Below are 17,971 nucleotides of genomic sequence, written 5' to 3' on the forward strand. Positions count from 1 at the left end.
AAAAAAGACAGGAGTTCCAGAAGGCGGCTGCTGGGTGTGCTCTCTTACAGATCAAAGCCGGGCTCAGGGTTAAGTAGCCTGCCCAAGAAGAGCTCAGAAGGAGAGGACCAGGGTGCCAGCCCGGGATTAGTGACAGGGACTGCACCACGGCCCAGGGAGCCGACGGGGAGGCAGCTGGCAGCACCGGGCCAGGTGGGAGCAGGATCTGTTGTTAATTGGGGCTCCTGTTGCTTGCCAGGGCCGATTTTTGGTTAGGTGTGCAGGATCAGGACAGATTAACTGAAAAGCTCTCCTGTCCCTTCTTTTCCTCCAATTGTGGATATTGCCAAATGAAGCTACTTGGCCAGCATTCGTGGGACAGAGACCTACCCGTCTGCGTACACAAATACCTTCACTTGCACTAAGTCCTGTAATGGCTAGAGGAGATGACCTCTGGTTTTTACTCTTGTCACACATTCTTTTTCTCCTTCACTTTGCTTCTCTCAAAAGTTTTTGTACCCTATCTTCAAGTCTACAGGAGCCATTGTTAAAAGCTTTCTGTTAATCACCTTACTTTACTGTCACAGAAAACTCTGGTGCACTTTAAGGTTTCTGTCTCAATCATGAAGACTTAAAGGAGCCTTGTGAGCAATCACCTGGTGAGGATTAAGAGCCAGAAGTCACCCCCAGCCTCCCACCAAGCCTGCACAGAGCCCATCGCTTGATGACACTTTGAAAAACCCAGCATTCAGGGGGCTTTCCTCATCCACATCATTCTTAAATTGTACAAGAACTTCTTGTCCAAAGGCCTAAAAATATGTAGCATCAAACAATTCTTAACTGTGAACGTCCCGGTTGCTGAGGAACCAGCTGTTTTGTGCCCTTAGTGAGGGCTGGGGGAGATATGCCCTCCCCTGGCTGAAAGGCAGTGCCTTTGCCAACACTGTTTTCAGTGGTGAATCCCTGCCGGCGACTCCCCAGAGAACACTGGCCACAGGAGGGTAGACTGGGGGTGTTCAGCTGGAAGCCCAGGGAAGCTCAGAGTGGCAGGAAAGCAGGCCACATGCCCCAGTGGCAGACCCATTCAGTCATACCCTGTGGAGGCAGCCACAGCCAAGAGAGGAGCTCTTTTCAACATCCCTCCTGAGCAGGCAGGCCTCCTGCCCACTGCTTCTGGGAGGAAAAGCCAGGGGATCTCTTTGAGAAGGCATGTTACTCCATGATCAAGGAGAGAGGGGCAGCTAACAGTGTTAGGGAAGGAAAAGTCAGCTGGGCATTCATCTACCCTTTTGCTTGCTTCATGTCCCAAAAGGAATCAAGACAGGCTTTTTGGGACTTGGGTTTTTCAGGAAAACCACCTCTTGCCTAGTAGCCAGAGGCTAGAGGTTTTAAGCTGTCCCTCCACTCATGAATTAAGATCCTGGAGACTCATTAAGAACTGTGAAGAAACAGCTGCCCTTAGACCACCCAAAAGAACCAAACAGAAGAGGCCCCAGGCAGGTGGAGGAAGAGAGCTTCACAGAGGCCCGAAAACGACTCCCTGCAGATCGTGGTGTCAGAGATGGTAAATAGACTTTCATCTCAAGAAAAACATGGAGACAGTGAGTTTCTTGCCAGAGATGGCAGTAGAGAACTCAGCACCCAGATGTTTACCCACATTTAATCTTCATCTAAATGTAATAGAATATTGTATGTTCTCTTCTTTCTCCTTCTGGCCATGCCTTCTCTTTCATTAGAGATGGGACTGTTCTGGCAAAGCCAGGGTCAGGCACATGCCTACCGTGAGGTCCTTACTCCCCAAGCTTTGGGTTTGAAGGCAAAGAATCCAAGATGTGAGTTTGGGCCCTGCTCCTTCGGAGCCATGTAGCCCCAGGACATCATGGGACATCCCTCCCCTGAGTTGCTGTGTGGGAATAGGGGTTAGCAGCACTTCCTGTGTCCACTGGGTGATGGGAATGAGGTAAATGTGGGGGACGAAGGTGGGGGTGTAGGCACCCGAGGAGGCAGGGAGTGGATGCCAGAAGGGCCAGATGAACAGACAGAGCAGTCGGCAGGGAAGCGGAGCACAGCGCTGACAGAGAGCTGACGCAGGCACGGTGTCCTACACTTCACGACTGTGTAAGATGTCTTGGCTGTTGGCACGCTGTTGCTAAGAAAAGTCAGAATGGGCATCTTGACTCCAAGAAGTTCCTCCCATGGAAAATTCCTGCTTCTTCCTCGCTCTTAAAGTGAAATGTTCTAAGTGCTCTGAAATGTTGGAGCAGGACAAAGTCGCCATTCTCACTCTTTCTCCATGGAACTGGCCTCAATACTTGGGACTCATATCCATGTGTTTAGCAGTGGCCTCCATTCACAGTCACTACCCACGACCAGGAGTTGGGATGACTTGGGGAGTGGCCCCTGGGTTCTCTGTGATGAGATGCTGTCATGTTTGTCCTGGGTTCCGCGCACATGACTGAAGCGGTTGCTGTTACTGTCATGGCTGGGGGGAGCTTGGGCTCCCCATGCCTCTGTACAGGGCAGACAGTGCAGCTCAGACAGGAGAGGCAATCTCTCACATTCGTTGACTCAGGCCCCAGACAGGGCTGTACTTACAGAGAAATGTGACTACAGAGTGACCTCACTTAGCCCCAGAAGCTCAGGGCAGGAGAAGAACCCCCGAGCTTCCTCTCCCCATAGCCACTGGATTTGGGGGGCTACCATGTAGTTTTAGTGGTAGCCTTCATGATTAATGTTTTATTAGCCCTAAACTACATTGAAATTTTCATGATAATTGATGTACCACACACTCTTTTTCAATAATTGAGCATTCTTTGACTTTTCTCTACTGCTGACTGAAATGAGAATATGTTAGCCCATAGACGATGATTTGATAGGCCATACAATCAGGTATATTTAACCTGGATAAGTGGTAAATTAGTCGTATCTTTGCCTGAAGGGATTTAAATACTGCACAGTGGGCATGTTGTAGATAAAAGATCAAATATAGGATTCCCACTGAAGATTCAGCAGCCCAATTTTCTGTGACAGTCAAGCTCAGGAGAAAAGCCAGGGCTTAATTTGCTAAGCAGACTGAGTTATTCTTGAAAGTTAGAAACTCCAGAAATATTAAGAAGGAAGGTTAGTAAAGAAGACCAAACTATAATTTAAATATATAGCATCTATTTTGCTAATGCAATATAGATTTTCCTTCAGTATCTTAGAATGCTACCTTGAAAAAAAAAAGTTCTATTTTCAGAGGCATGTTTCTGAGTGAACGGCAGGGTAGTCAGAAGGACTATTGTTTGTCCATATTTCAGCATCCCCTGCTAGCTGGAGCTGCTCTGGCCTCTTCTCTTCCCCAGGAGGGCACACTGACTGACTACCGCGCCAGCTGGGGGAAACCTCCTCCCACCACAGCCTTAGTGTCGAGGGGTAGGCTGCTACTTCCAGAGGAGTGGACCGGGCTGTGCTTTGCTGTAACAATGACAGATTGGATAATGACGCTAATAATAGGTCATGTTTAATCAGTATGTACTAAAATAAATGTTTTGCATGCACAGTCCCGTTTAATCCCGGGAACAGCATTTGTAGATGGCACTCTTACCATTTTACAGATGGGAAACTAAAGACCAGCCAGGGGCAGCAGCTTCTCCAGGGTCCCCTTGCTGGAAAGGCTGCAGCTGAGAACCCCGTGCAGGTCTGCGGAATCAGAGCCCACCCTGGGGCTGACACACGCACCTACAACCCTCCATGTCAAGGACATGCCACCCTTGGTCAGGCTGAATCCGGTTTTCCTGCCTGGGACTGGCTCACCTCCCAGGAGAACCAGTCGCCATCCAAAGACGCAAGGCCCAGCAAAGGCCCCACTGGGGTAGGGAGAAGGATGGGGGAGAGCCTCCTGGGTGATGCTGACTGGCTAACGCACAAATCAACGAGTTGGTAGCTCTGGGCATTCGACGCGTGTTAAATCTCTGAGCTGCCGCCAGCACAGCCACCTGGAGTCGGGTACTACTGGGGGTTGTAGAAAATGACGAGAGTTTGGGAAAGGGAGAGCCCACTCTTGCATAGGGTGTATCTGAAGTAGGTGTTAATTCTGACTTGGTACGGTCTGAGAAACGTCATTACCCTCCCCTGAGCCTAGAACAGGGAGTGATACTCCCTTCGGTGGCCATTATTTGAGGGGAGAGTTGTCGAAGTTAAAGGGGAAGGAAGATTCACCAGAACCATAGACAGACGGGCTTCCACGCCCAGGTGACTCATCTCAAGAGTTAGAACTCCCTGATAATTAGAGTGTCTGATCCATCATCCTTTAAGCCTGGTGCTGACTTTTTCTCATAGTGAAGATAGACCGCTTTTGACTTCTCTCCCTCCCCCCTCACTCCCTCTTTCTCCCTCTCTCTCTGTCTCGTGCTCACACACTGTTCCACTAGAGATTTTCCAGTTTGTTCCATCTTGTATTAATTCACTTGATCTCCTCAGAAACTAGTTGTATAGAAAGCAAAAGAAACAATTTTCCAAATCAAAGGTAGTATCATGGCAGCCAGTGAAAACGCTCTTAGAAATTAGTGCCTTTTTTTTCAGAGAGGAGGGCCCAGTCCAGGAGCCTGCATTCCCGGAAAACGCTTTTCTGTAAGCCTTTTCTGTAAGCCTTAGTCCATTTGCATCAATAAAGCCATGAAAGAGAGAGCTCTTTTTGGTTGGAAAATTCCTTTTGGGTAAATTTTCCAAGCAAATATATTTTCTTAGCAAATAGAGCACTACTGAACATCCATAAGGAAGATTCTAAAGCCATAGGGCATGTGGCCTCAGCACTTGTGTTAGTCTGTATTTGATAAAAAGACCTGGGAAGCAAGCACAGTCAGAGAGCAATGTGTTAACAAGGGCAAAAGATCAAAATGGGAACTGAATTACCTACAAGTCACTGCCTTCTTTTAAAAGGGGAACTGACCCAAGTCTTGCACCTTTCTTGACCCGAGAGAGAGTCTGCTAGGAAGTCTGCAGACAGGCACTTTCCAAAGTGAGGGTGGAGCTTTTTGCCCTGAGGAACTGAGTAAAGAGACCAAAGGGAATCACTCAGGACACAACCCCCGCCCCCAGCAGGAATGACTGGTGTTTCCTAATCCGATAAAAGCAAGGCCCTGGAAGTCTGCAGGGGAGGGGTGCCGGCAGAGACGGTAGGAGCCCAGAAGGGAAGGTCTGCCTGGACACGGCCAACTTGAAGGGTCTCAGCCCCAGGCAGTGAGAATTTGGGGGTCCCTAGAAGGCAGGACTTAAGAGTGCAGGATTGGCCAGCAAGCTGTGCACCCACCTCCCCTGCCCATCTTCATCTGTGCTTCACCATATGCCCGGCAGGCAGGTGGCTCCTGGCTGTGATAAAGTGACAGGAAAGCCCTTGCTTCCATGCAGATGGGCAGTTAACAGGTTTGGACTTTTATTCTGGAATTCCAGTGAGGATGCCGGGAGGAAGGGAGGGCCTTGAGAAGTTCCTGGGACATAGATTTCAGCACTGGTAGTGCTGTATCATCAGCTTCTCTTGCCTGACTTGGGGGGCCACACGCCTTGATTAAAATGTCCCCTGGGCTCCAGAAGCACTTAGCTGTGCGTGAGGATCTGGCCTGGGAGGCCCTCTGCTCCGGTATGATTCCCAGCATGCTTTCTGAAGTTAGCTGGCACCGTGGCAGAGTTCAAGACTCTCAGAGCAAGGGAGACGTGGAGAGAGGGATTTGGCGCTGGCTTTTTGGTGGCTGGAAACAGCGTGTCAGCAGCCCTGGACTGGCCTTCCAGCCAGCCAGACGTGCTTCACCCCACCCTGTGCACTTGAGCTTGGGTTCTTGTCGGTGGCAGCTGCACAGGGTGAGCTTATGTTTCCCCGCCCAGGCTTATCACAGGCTCTGCCCTCTAGTCTAGAAGCTCTGAAGTTGCCCCCTCATCCTGCTGTGCACTTCACAGGTGCCTTCTTCTTATCGTGAAGTACTTGGCATTGGGACCCCGGGGTCTGCACTGTCCTCTGAATTTTCCACATTCTGACCTTCACAGAGAGTGTGTGGGGCACTTGTTGGTAACAGTGAGTGGAGTCGAGCCATAATCTGCCTGGGAGGAATTTCTGTGCTAACTTAGAGCACAGGGACTGAGGTCTACCCAAGGGGACTGTATGTGAGCCCGTGCAGGTCTGGAGCGTTGTACGAGGCAACTGTTGGATCAATCCAACTGTTGGATCGAGGCAACCGGCGTCTGCGTTCGCCACCAGTGCTAGTCTCCCCACTGTGAGTTAGTCCATGGATGTCTGTACACACTGTATCTGTACATAAATATTTGCTTACACAGTTCCCCCAACTCAGCAGACATGGTAACTCCAAAAATGTGTTTTTCTCCCTGTCACACGCTGGACCCGCCTTCAGCTCCTTGCCCCAGTGTTGACCCCACTGGGCTGCCTGCCTTGTTGCCTGTGGTCCCAGACACCCTAACTGCACTTGAAACTCCTTCGTTACTCCGGAATCTAAACACTGACCGTAACTGATATGGCTTACTTGATTATAAGAACACAGTATGCAACGCATAGAACATACAAGATATGCTGACTATTGACTCCCATCAGCAGTAGGCTATTGTTAAGTTTTTGGGGAGTCACAAGCTCTCCGCAGATTTTCGCTGTGCGCGAGTCAGTGCCTCTGAACCCCCATGATGTTCAAGGACCAACCGTACCTATGCTCAGGAGTCCAAGATGCCTCTTGGTAACGAGGCCTGTGAGCGTGTTGCTAAGCAATGTGGGAATCAAAAGCTACTGGTATTTAGGTGCAGTCCTGTGGGGGGGCGGTTTACACAGGTGGACAAGGCTCTCAGCTTCTCCTTTCACAAACCCACTTCTTTTCAGGGCCTTGGTGTGACCACCTATAAAGGAAAGTTGAACCACAGGGTCTCTTACACCATATTTAGAGTAACCTGTCAGTGAAGCAACTCTCAAATTGCTGGTGGGAGTTTGTGAACTACTAAAGGGGGTCTTTGTCAAGAGCACGGATGTAGGTGTCAGGAGGGAGACCTATGGGAAAACTCGAGTTGGTCTTCAGGGTCAGAGTGCATGGGGCAGGTGCACAAAACAGGGAATCTGGAAAGGACTGAGGAACAGCTGATGACCTCTCACCCTGAAAAACTCAAGCTGCGGGGCACCTTTCTTCCCCATGGTGGTGTGGCGGTGCTGGTGACTTGGCTCCCAGCTCTGGCTGGAGTCCGTGAGCAGTAAGAGAGAGGACTTTCTCCTCTCTTCTTTGAGTCTATCTAGGCAGGGCTGACCTTCAGTAAAACCACTTGAGTCAAGAGTTTGCCAGCATAGAAACCCACAGACTGAGAAACACTGTTCGGCGGAACACTGTCATATGTGAAGCAGCTTAGGAGTGAGGCTAACGGGTGTGTATGTGTTTGTAGGTTCAAAGGTAAATGCCAAGTATCTTTTCCTGCAAAAACAGCAAAGAAATTTGGAAAGCTGTTTAAGCAGGCTTACCAAAAAACAAGAACCATTACTGTCTTAAAGATACTAAGAGATCAAAGTTGAAAAGTCATGAAATCCAGATAGGAATAGAGGAAAACCAACAGAAATTGCTAAAATCCCATACCTAACCTCTGGGAACATTCTGGTAGATTTCTTAGCTAACTGAAAATGCAGCGGAAGTTGTGTAAGCAAAATGTCATGAACCAGCTCAAGAGAAGGGCAAGTTACCCTAATTGTTCTCTATTGGGAGTCTCCACTGGGCCAACCCTGCCTCACTCCGAGAGTGGCTGCCAGCCCCACCTTTCCTCTTCTGAGACCTCTGGCTTCCTCTGCCTGGCAGCCCCAGGTGCCAAGTACCCAGCCATGCCGCTCTGCGGGGCAGGCACTGCTTTCTCAATCTCGAGGGGGCCCATAAATCACTTCACCTGAGGGCCTAGAATGACTGAAAATAGTGATTCTGCAGCTGGCTTTTCTTAGGGATTTCATCAGAAATGGGTGCGGTTCTCTCTACTGGCAAGGGCCCGTCTTTGTTACACTGTATCATCCAAGAACAACTATTAACTGAGTCTGGGAAGGGTAAGTGGTCATTCCAGCCCAGCTGACGATTATATAATGTGGCCTGTTGGGGAATGTCATTCCGAGCTCAAGAGCAGACCCCCCCCGACACCTAAAGTTGGGGGCACTGTGGGTGACCTTCACGCGGCTACACTGGTCAAAGAGAAATCTCTGTAACATGGAATCCCACAGAAAGGAAGGAACTAACCAGCATGGAAGTCAAGCACTACACTTGCAGTCAGTGTCTGCATCCTGGGGCCAACTCTAGACTAGCTTTGTGACCTTAGGCTGATGACACTGATTTATAATTCTTTTGCATAATGCTTTCCAGCTTCTGGGACACTTTCTCACACCCATTTGACCCTTATGATAGTTCCATGGTGGCAGTCCCATGATCTCTTTCTCAAAAATCAGAAACAGAGGGACGCCTGGGTGGCTCAATTGGTTAAGCAGCTGCCTTCGGCTCAGGTCATGATCCCAGCGTCCTGGGATGAAGTCCCACATCGGGCTTCTTGCTCAGCAGGGAGCCTGCTTCTCCCTCTGCCTCTGCCTGCCATTCTGTCTGCCTGTGCTCGCTCTCTCCCCCTCTCTCTCTGATAAATAAATAAAATCTTAAAAAAAAAAAAAAAAATCAGAAACAGAGACCCCGGTCGGTGAACTGACGTTTTCCCTAGCACGCTGTCCTGTAACACTGGGGCATTGTGACCTGAAGCCCTTAGCTCCTGATTCAGGCCATCCCTCTTCCTGCCTATGAATTAATGTCACCAGGCTGTTGTAGAAAGGCACCTGTAAAGTGTAGGGATGCTGTATGTGGTTTGAGTTTGCTGTACTTTGGAACTGAGGGAAGTAGATCCTTGGATTTGGGACTGGTCAACAAATTCCAGATTTGGGACACATTGTTTTTAATGAAGTTTATTTTTTAAAGCAGTTTTAGGTTTACATGAAAACAGCAGAAAGCACAGAGTTCCTGTATACTAATCCCTCCTTGCCTGAACCCCCCCCCACACACACACATACATATACAATTTCCCGTTATTAACATTTTTTACTCTGGTATATTTGTTTCAGTTGATGAACAAATAGATTACTATTAACTATAGATCAGAGTTTCCTTTGGGGCTCACTCGTGGTGTTACACCTTCTACAGGTTTTAACAAATGTATAATGACATGTATCCACCATTACAGCAGCAAATAGTAGTTTAACCATTCTAAAAATCCTCTGTGCTCCACCTCATCCCTCCCTCTCCCCAACCCCTGATCTCTTTACCGTGTCCATAGTTGGGATCCATTTCTTAGTGTACTTGTTTTTAGCGTATAATATTTGCTATAAAGAGCAATTGTAAACTAACTGAGCATAGAGATCATTATCACCATTTGTCACCTAAAGCAACAAACAGATTCTGGGTTTTGTTTTTTGCTGTGATCTTACAAAGGTGAGCTCTTAAGTAAATTATCTTAGTTTTCTTCAGTAAAAATAACCTTATCCCCATCCATAAAAGGGGCAAGAAATTTAAAGTTTACTAAGTGTCCTATATTCCTGCGTTTGGAAAGTTAAGGATGATCTTCAGATCTCCCCTGCCCTCCTCCCTTCCCTAGTCACTCCTATCCTCTGCGCATCCCCAGGCTTTCTGGGAAAACCCGGTTTGTCATCCTGCTTGGTAAAATAAAGAGAAACACACACGCCATCTGAGTTAAAGGGACAGTCTTTACCTTTTTGATTCTCCTTGGGGCTGTGAAGGAGATAGAGAAGCCACTGGTCTCTTTATCCAGGACCCATCTTCTCTCCCATGACCATTTCTTTTACTTTCATGCCCCCCACCAAGAAATCTCAATTCTCTAGCTTAGCTATAAAGGAACAAGGGATTCGGCAATAAATGTTCCATTGTTTACATAGTAAATAAAATTCTACCTGAGTGGACTTTCTCTGAGGAAGGTGACTGATTACCTCAGTCATCTTTCTTAGAACAGCTTCTTCAGTTGAACCTGGGAAGAAGAAAAAAAACCTCTTCTCAGAATGATTAGCATTTGCATCATACAATCCAACTTCCTCTCCTCCTCCTCTCTGTCTCTCCGTCTCTCTCTCTCTCTCTCTCTCTCTCACACACACACACACACACACACTACACACACACACACCCTCCTTCTTTCCAGTCAAGGACATTTCAAGAGGTCAGTACCGCCCCCGTGTCTAAAACTTCAGTGTTTGCCTTTGCAGGGACTTTTCCAACTTTACCTAGAAAAGAACTAACCAGAACTTTAGCACTTGTGGTCAGCCTGCTTCCGGCTGTGGCTTCAGTCAGTTTGTCTGCTCTGACAGAGGAAGCGCTTGCTGTGACGGGAACTGCCCTGGCTGGATTGCAGGAGGACCAGGGCAGACAGTGCCTAATGACATTGGTATGCGACATGCCAGCAGCAAGGAGAGCCAGGGAAGCACAGAGGGATGTCTCAGACCCAGAGTGACAGATGCTACTGACAGACGCTTGGTGAACCCACAGCCTCCCCCAAAGCCACCTCCCTAAACACACACACACACACACACACACACACACACACACGCTGAATTCGTCTATAGACAGAATGCCATAGCTGTAGATGATTTTCTCAAGAAACGCAGAAGCCAAAACACTGAGACATGGTTTCAATCTTTAGTACACGTAGAGGCAGGATTCTGCAAACACTACTAGCTGGAGAGCCGTATACAGCCAGCTTCACTGGAGTCCAGTAGCACTCAAGCAAGCATAGCATCTCATTGGAAAGTTAGGTACGAAGGCACTGGATTCAGGTGTTCTCTCTGCTCCTATACTAGTAATTGGGAGAGTCTAAACATCTTCCCTTCAAGATTCAGATTCTCTATAGATGGGGGATCCTGTCAGTGAGCGACCTTTCATCCTGCAGCAAAGCTTTTCCTACTGTGCTGGGTACAAAATCAAATGGAAGCTGAGAGAACAGTTTGGCTAGAATTGCTAGTTAATTTTAACCAGTAGGTACTCCTTGGTAATTTGAGATTTGACTTAACAGCCCAGGAAGATTATTTAATTAAAATACTGGCAACACTGAGGAGCTCAGATTTGGGGATTTACCTACCTCAGCACAGAAAAGCTAATAATACATACAATAATACATAATAATAATACATGCCATCCAGAATACTTGCATTTCTGCAGTTGAGCTGGTTTCCTATGCTTTAGGATTTTAGTGGGATTCCTCCACTTTAGGTCTCATTGTTAAATATTAGAGTCTAAGGAAAGCACTGGGGGAGAACCTGTATGGTGGTAGCCAGTAAATATCTAGACGAGAACTCCTTTCCCAGCTCAGCACTGAAGGACTCTCCTGAGCTGGAGAATGAAGCTTCAGCCCTAGGATGAGAGTTTATGGCCCAAAGTAGCCTCGGGCAAATATGACATTTCCTTTAAATCATGGATTTATTTTTTAATTCTATTTTTAAAATTTGATTCCATTTCATGTGCAGTTTTAGGGCCTATTTTAATATTAAAATATTTTTAATTTACCATCGAATGAAATGGAAAAAAGATGCATTCTTTTCTGTCTGGTGTTATGTACTTCCGGGCCAGGCCTTCCTGCCCTAGGATTACAGGTATCTCATGCAGAGAAGCACAAGTAAAGCAAAGACAAAGGAGATCTGAGTGCATCTTCTTAGCCATTGAGATGAGGAGCACAGATGCCAGTAGCGGCCATCCTTACTCTGATGGACCCCATCCATTCATCCAGCAGGTACTCATTAGGCAGTCACCAGTCGGGAGCCCCTCAGAAGTGACTGCCCCATGACCACAGTCTGCGCTGAAGCACCTGGGGCAGGGACCTGGTCTTGCTTGTCATGAGACCCTCAGCACTCAGCCCGAGGCCAGGCACAGAAATTAGAAATGTTCAATAAACAATTGTTAAGTGAAGTCTGTGCATTTTGCATTTGTTCGAATAGATCATGAAAGAAGGTGGGAATCTGTGGTCATTTGGTTACTTGCTATTGGAACAGAGAAAAGAAATTATTGCTTGAGCTTTAAGCTATGTGTAGACTCTTGCATCAGTTTTCTGTACTCTTTTGAAGACTTCATTAATGCATACTCTGTTTGGAAATCTGTGTTTTCTATTTTATGGGGGGTTTGCTAAGCAAAGGAACATCGCAAGATTTGAGAGCTAGATTTCAGATGCATTCTCAAACGGGATGAGGCCGTTTCCCATTAACTTGCACATTGGTAGTGAAGCAGCTACAGGAGAATGCTCACTGCCCTACCGCTGAAGTGGTTTGCATCTGTCCCTCTCTCTGCATCTCATCAGGCAGGCCTATAGGGACTCCAGGTCACCTCTCCTCCTCCTCTCGGCCAGCCAGCTGACCCAGGCCCTCTTCATTCTGTGCCTGGTTACTGTTTCCTGCGCCTATCCCACACTTTAGTCTCTTCTACAGCATTCTACAGTCTGAGCTGCCTCTACCTGTAGGCCTTCATCCCCCACTCCAGGCAAACTGGTTTCTTCCCTGTGCCACCCCCCTTGGTTGAGAATGCCCTGATGCTGCCTTTAGTTTGGCCAAGCCCCGACCCTCCTGTGGGGCCATGGCTTTCCCCAGGAGAGCTCCAGTCAGCCGTCATCACTGCTGGTCCGTTCTGTGGCCCTACTCTCTGCCATTCATTTGACAGAGCAGAACCTGCTTTATAGCATTTTTCTCCTTTTTAAATGTCTGTCCACTCATTAACAACAGGTGCTATGACGGCAGGAACCCTATCTCATACTTGGGTTTGAAAGCCATTTCCAGTTGAAAGAGGTCCAGGAGGCAGCGTGGCGGGGTGGGGGCAGGGGCGGCCTGGCTGGCTGACTGCTGAATCCTCAGCACCATGCACACAAGGAGTGCCCCTGAAGCAGATGTTGAATATATGTTGTTTTTAAAATATTTCCTTCCAGGGAACTAAAATAATGCTTATACTTTTGATTAGAATCCAAAGAACTAGCAAATATTTCACCCCGAAATAAACTCAATAATAGCAGTTTATAATTCATCAGCACCACATATTTTGGGGGGCCCCTCTGTGAAACAAGAGAATTTGTTAGGTCCCTCCCCCTAGGGAGGGACAAGTGACTTTCCCTTTCAGAGCTTAGTTTTCTGCACCACACATACAACTGTGACCATGATCTCTGAACTCCTTCTTGGCATGACATTCTGTCACATCCCAATCGATGGTGTGTCTCTCTGCTCTTCCAAGCCGTACAATGTAAATAGGATGCTGGATCTTTCCTCTTCAAGCTGTTCTCCTGGCAGTGGGAGTGGGGGGCTGTCAGTCTGCAAAAATTGAGAGCAGTGCCTGTGGACAGGTGAGGCCTCTCACTGCTGGGCCGGCCTCGTGCTCTGTGATCCTAGTGCATTCGTGCTTTGCCAATGCACGGCTCACAGTTTCACCAGCCGGGCCCACACCCTCCCTCAGCCCAACATGGGCTGCTTCGCCCCAGTGCGAGTAACCCCCAGCCACTCGTCCCCTGTAGGTACCCTCTTCTGAGCAGTTCGGTTCATTCCTCCCTTAGATTTGGACAGACACTGAACAAGGGATGTTTCTTCGGTGGGAAGGTATGACTATATCTGAAGGACTGACTCAAGAGCAGTGAATATAATCTGTGACAGGTTACCTTTGCTGCCTTTCAGTGGCAACACCAAGCTAAATGTTTTCAAATGTCTGTTCTCCTCCTCTGCTTTGCTGTAGACACTCAGCAGAAAACAGACTACAGACATGGGAACACCTTAAATTTTTAGGTCGGTCATCTTTGAAATGGAGTATTTCATTGAATGGTGTTTTTGCCCATTGCACTGTGGTGGGAAATTGGTCAAAATGAATATGGGCTTACACATGTGAAGTGCTGATCATAGGGTATTTGGTACAGGAAGGTAGAGATCATCATTTTCTCCTCCGGCAGTTATTCTAAACAACTGAGTTCACCATTTAATCATTTTCTCTGAGGGCTCATGCAGGAAATAGAGATGGTTTATCATTCCTCCCTTCCACAAATACTTAGCAAGTGTCTGCCGTGTTCTGGTTACTGCACTAAGGTGGTTTTTGCACTCATGATGCTAAAGGGCTAGTGAGTTCCTACTTACAGATTCCCCAGATATTTTAAGCCAACACTCTAAAGTAGGGGTGATGTCACGTTGCCAGTGTGGTCTGCCTTATTCGTGTAATTTTTTTTTTTAAAGATTTTATTTATTTGACAGAGCCAGAGAGGGAACATAAACAGGGGGACTGTGAGAGGGAGAAGGCTTCCCACTGAGTAGGGAGCCCAACACAGGGCTCAATCCTGGGACTCTGGGATCCTGACCTGAGCCAATGGCAAATGCTTAATGACTGAGCCACCCACGCACCCCCCATAATATTTTTCAATCTCAACTAGTTCTCATTTGGCTTCAATATTGCTAGACTGTCTTGGTTGCTTTTTAACATTTAGACATGTCTTGTGGGATTTTGTATCTGACTCTAAGTATGTTGATGCCTTCTATTTTATGACAGAGGTTGGCAAAACTCTAGCCTATGGGCCAAACCCAGGCTGCTGCCACCAGCATTTGTAAATAAAGTTTTATTGGAACACAGCTACACTCATTCATGTATTGCCTGTGGCTTGTTTTCAGGTTATAGTAGCAGAGTCATTGTGACAGACCATATGGTCCACAAAGCCAAAGATATTTACTATCAGAAAATACTGTATAGAAAAATTTTGCTGACCTCTGGTGTATACACATTAGCAATATAGCGGGGGGAGGGTGTGCTGGCATACTGGCAGGGGGTAAGGGGATGGGCAAGATTTGTGTTAGAATGTCAGTTATGGTTGATTTTGAGGAGATCAAAATGGTCCCAGTCAGAAATGACACCAGATAGATGTGAACTTGAGTCCACTTTCCCCCTTAACTTGTGCTGATTAGCTTTTACTGTTCATTCCTGCCTCCCTGTACAGAACTTATACACGATGCATACTTTTTAGGAAAAAGGCATTTGTGGGCACAAGAAAGATAGGAAGAGGAGTCTTGGCCCATTGGTTAACCAGTGGTGAGAAAAACTATTTTCAGGTATAAGCTGTAGATATCAAAAGAAAGGATGGAGACTGAATGGGCCTTTCTTACACCAACCGATAGCACCTATCAATGATGTCAAACTGGAAGGAAAAGGAAACAAGAATAGAGCAGTATTTCCAAAAGCTGACAATGAGGGAAACTGAACAAGAAGCCCATTCCCCATTGTCAGCCTCCTGATCATCCCCTACCAAGTGAAAGCATACATACGCATATCCGGTAAATGCCTGAACACTTGGGATCTCAAAATTCATTTCACTTCCAGAGTGTTTGCAAATGATTTTCCAAGTATAATGCTTTTTAAAAATACACAGCACAGTATGAGGTATCTAGAGCAGTCGGATTCACAGAGACAGCAAATAGAATGGTGGTTGGCAGGGGTGAGAGAGTTAGTGTTGAATGGGGATGGAGTTTCAGATGGGGAAGACGAACAAAGTTCCCGAGGAGTAGAGGGTGGCGATGGTTACACAACAGTGTGACTGCACTTTGTGCCGCCAAAATGTACAGCTAAAAGTGACTTCAATGGAAAATTTTATGTTCTATATATTTTGCCACCCACCACTCATTAGCCATGTAATGCAGTGGCTGCATTCCTATTTATAGATTAGGGAAGTTGTTCAGAAACCTACCCTTTCCCCTGTATTTAGTTTTTTGTTTTTTTAAGATTTTATGTATTTATTTTTGAGAGAGAAAGCACCTGAGTTGGTTGTGGGGGGAGTCTCAAGTAGGCTCCTCGCTGAGCACAGAGCCTAAGACAGGACTCAGTCTTAAGACCCGAGGATCATGACCTGAGTAGAAAACAAGAGCCAGAATCTTAACTGCCAGAGCCACCCAGGTGTGCACTCCCCCAGTCCCTCACCAGGCACCATATTTAGGTCAAAAGTGATTTCTAAGAATTGAGAGAATTCAGTGATATTCAATTAAGGGGCACCTATGTGGCTCAGCTGGTTAAGCGTCTGCCTTCCGCTCAGGTCATGATCCCAGGGTTCTGGGATTGAGTCCCACATCAGGCTCCTTGCTCGGAGGGGAGCCTGTTTCTCCCTCTGCCTGCCACTCCTCCAGCTTGTGTGCTCTCTCTCTCTCTGACAAATAAAATCTTTGAAAAAAAAAAAATTTAAAAAGACATTCACTTAAAAAAAAAAAAAGATATTCACTAAATGGTTTTTTAAAAGGCATGGCACATCAATTCAGTAACAACAGAGATAGCCTTATAAAAGATGTCACAAAGAAAAGATAGCATGGTGAGATTGCCTTTTTTTTTTTAAAGATTCATTTGTTTGAGAGACAGATTACAAGTAGGCAGAGAGGCAGATACAGAGAGAGGTGGAAGCAGGTCCTCGCTGAGCAGAGAGCCCGATGCGGGGCTCCATCCCAGGACCCTGAGATCATGACCTGAGCCGAAGGCAAAGGCTTAACCTTCTGAGCCACTCAGGCACCCCTGGGATTGCCTTTCTTGTCTCTATTTCCAGAAATGACTTTTTCTTTTTCTTTTTTTTAATGTGGATTCTAGGAAAGAAACCTTGACTGGTTCCCCAGGATGAGAGCCATGTCCTTGGTCAGCAGTGACTCTGAAGGAGAGCAGAATGAGCTAAGGAACCTGCAGGAGAAGCTGGAGTCCACCATGAAGCTGGTCACTAACCTTTCCGGCCAGCTGTCAGAATTAAAGGATCAGGTAAAGAAAAGATAACCCATCTGCCCCCTAACCACACACACACCACTACCAGACACACCAGATTTGCTGAGGCAAAATTACTAGTGCTCATGTTAAGGCGGACGTTTCCCTCACATGGATGTAGAAAGGGAACCGAGGGCACAGAGAACAAAGTCACCTAGTCTCCCCATTTCCCCTCCAGTCCCCTTCACTGCCCTTTTATAGGGTAAACCCATAACACTACTTTCAGTGCTGCTAGTATTATAACAAAACCAGAAAATGGGAGAATGCAAATGACTTCAGTGAAGGGCTGTACAGAAAACAGGACCTGTAAAGCTATACTCTTTTTACTTTACTTACAGATTAAAAGCTATTTCTGGTTTTGCTTTCTGGCCCTCAGATCTATCAACTCTTCACTCAAGATACTTAAATTCAGCATCCCAGGATAAGCCATACTTGTGCGAAAACTCCTTTTGGTTCATTCATTGGCCAAATCTGTACTGAGTGGCCATCGTAGTCCAGGCATTATGCCAGGTGCTGGGGATGAACCCACAATCTAGACCTAACCCTGCTCCCACAGAGCATAATAGTCTGCACAAGTACCGCTCCATCCTGCTCTCTATCCCTAAGGTAAACACTTGCCACTTGAAGGAAGTTAAGGAGGGGGTACCAAACTCTTAAGATTTGTACCAAACTCTATGTACTGTTTTTCTTCCTTTTGATCCCTTTACAATGAACAGTCACTGGGTAGTTATTGCAGTGACAGGATGCTGGGGGCGGGGCGGGGCGCGGTGAGCAACTGCTGTACCAAAGCTGACAGGATAATCGGCACAGACTTGGGAACAGGTCAGCATCCTGGACGGGTTTCTGAGTGTTTTAATCAGCTCCACAGACAAGATTATAAATTGTGCATGGCAAAAGTTGTCAGGCAAGGCTGCCCTGGAGGTAAGTGGCAAGGCAGACCTACAGGTGATTTTTTACTCATAGGTACACAGCTAGTGAATACCCCGTCTAGAATAAACTCTTCTTGGCAGTGGTCTTCAGAGCAATTTTAACAATCTACTTTGAATTATCTTTCCCAACTGAATTATTCCAAACCATACCCCCACATACACCATTTGGTCTCAAAGTTCTTTTCTTTGACTTTTATTAAGATGCAAACAAAAAAGACTAATGACAACAGAAAGGCTTATTTATGAAGGCTGTCTCTAGTGCTTGAGCTTGGTGGCCACCTAACATCAACAACCCGCAAGAATCTTAGT

General features: G+C 46.9%; 1 protein-coding gene across 6 annotated transcripts in view; it reads left to right on the forward strand.

Annotated features, from left to right (window-relative positions):
- Positions 1 to 17,971, forward strand: part of ITPR1 (inositol 1,4,5-trisphosphate receptor type 1) — a 326,972-nt gene that overhangs the window by 301,601 nt on the left and 7,400 nt on the right. For all 6 annotated transcript variants that reach the window (XM_059161557.1, XM_059161558.1, XM_059161559.1 and 3 more), the window contains one exon: positions 16,569 to 16,730. In XM_059161557.1, coding sequence (XP_059017540.1) covers positions 16,569 to 16,730 — 162 coding nt within the window. The remainder of the gene's footprint in view (positions 1 to 16,568; positions 16,731 to 17,971) is intronic.

Source organism: Mustela lutreola, chromosome 2 (genome assembly GCF_030435805.1).
Source record: "Mustela lutreola isolate mMusLut2 chromosome 2, mMusLut2.pri, whole genome shotgun sequence".
NCBI lineage: Eukaryota > Metazoa > Chordata > Mammalia > Carnivora > Mustelidae > Mustela > Mustela lutreola.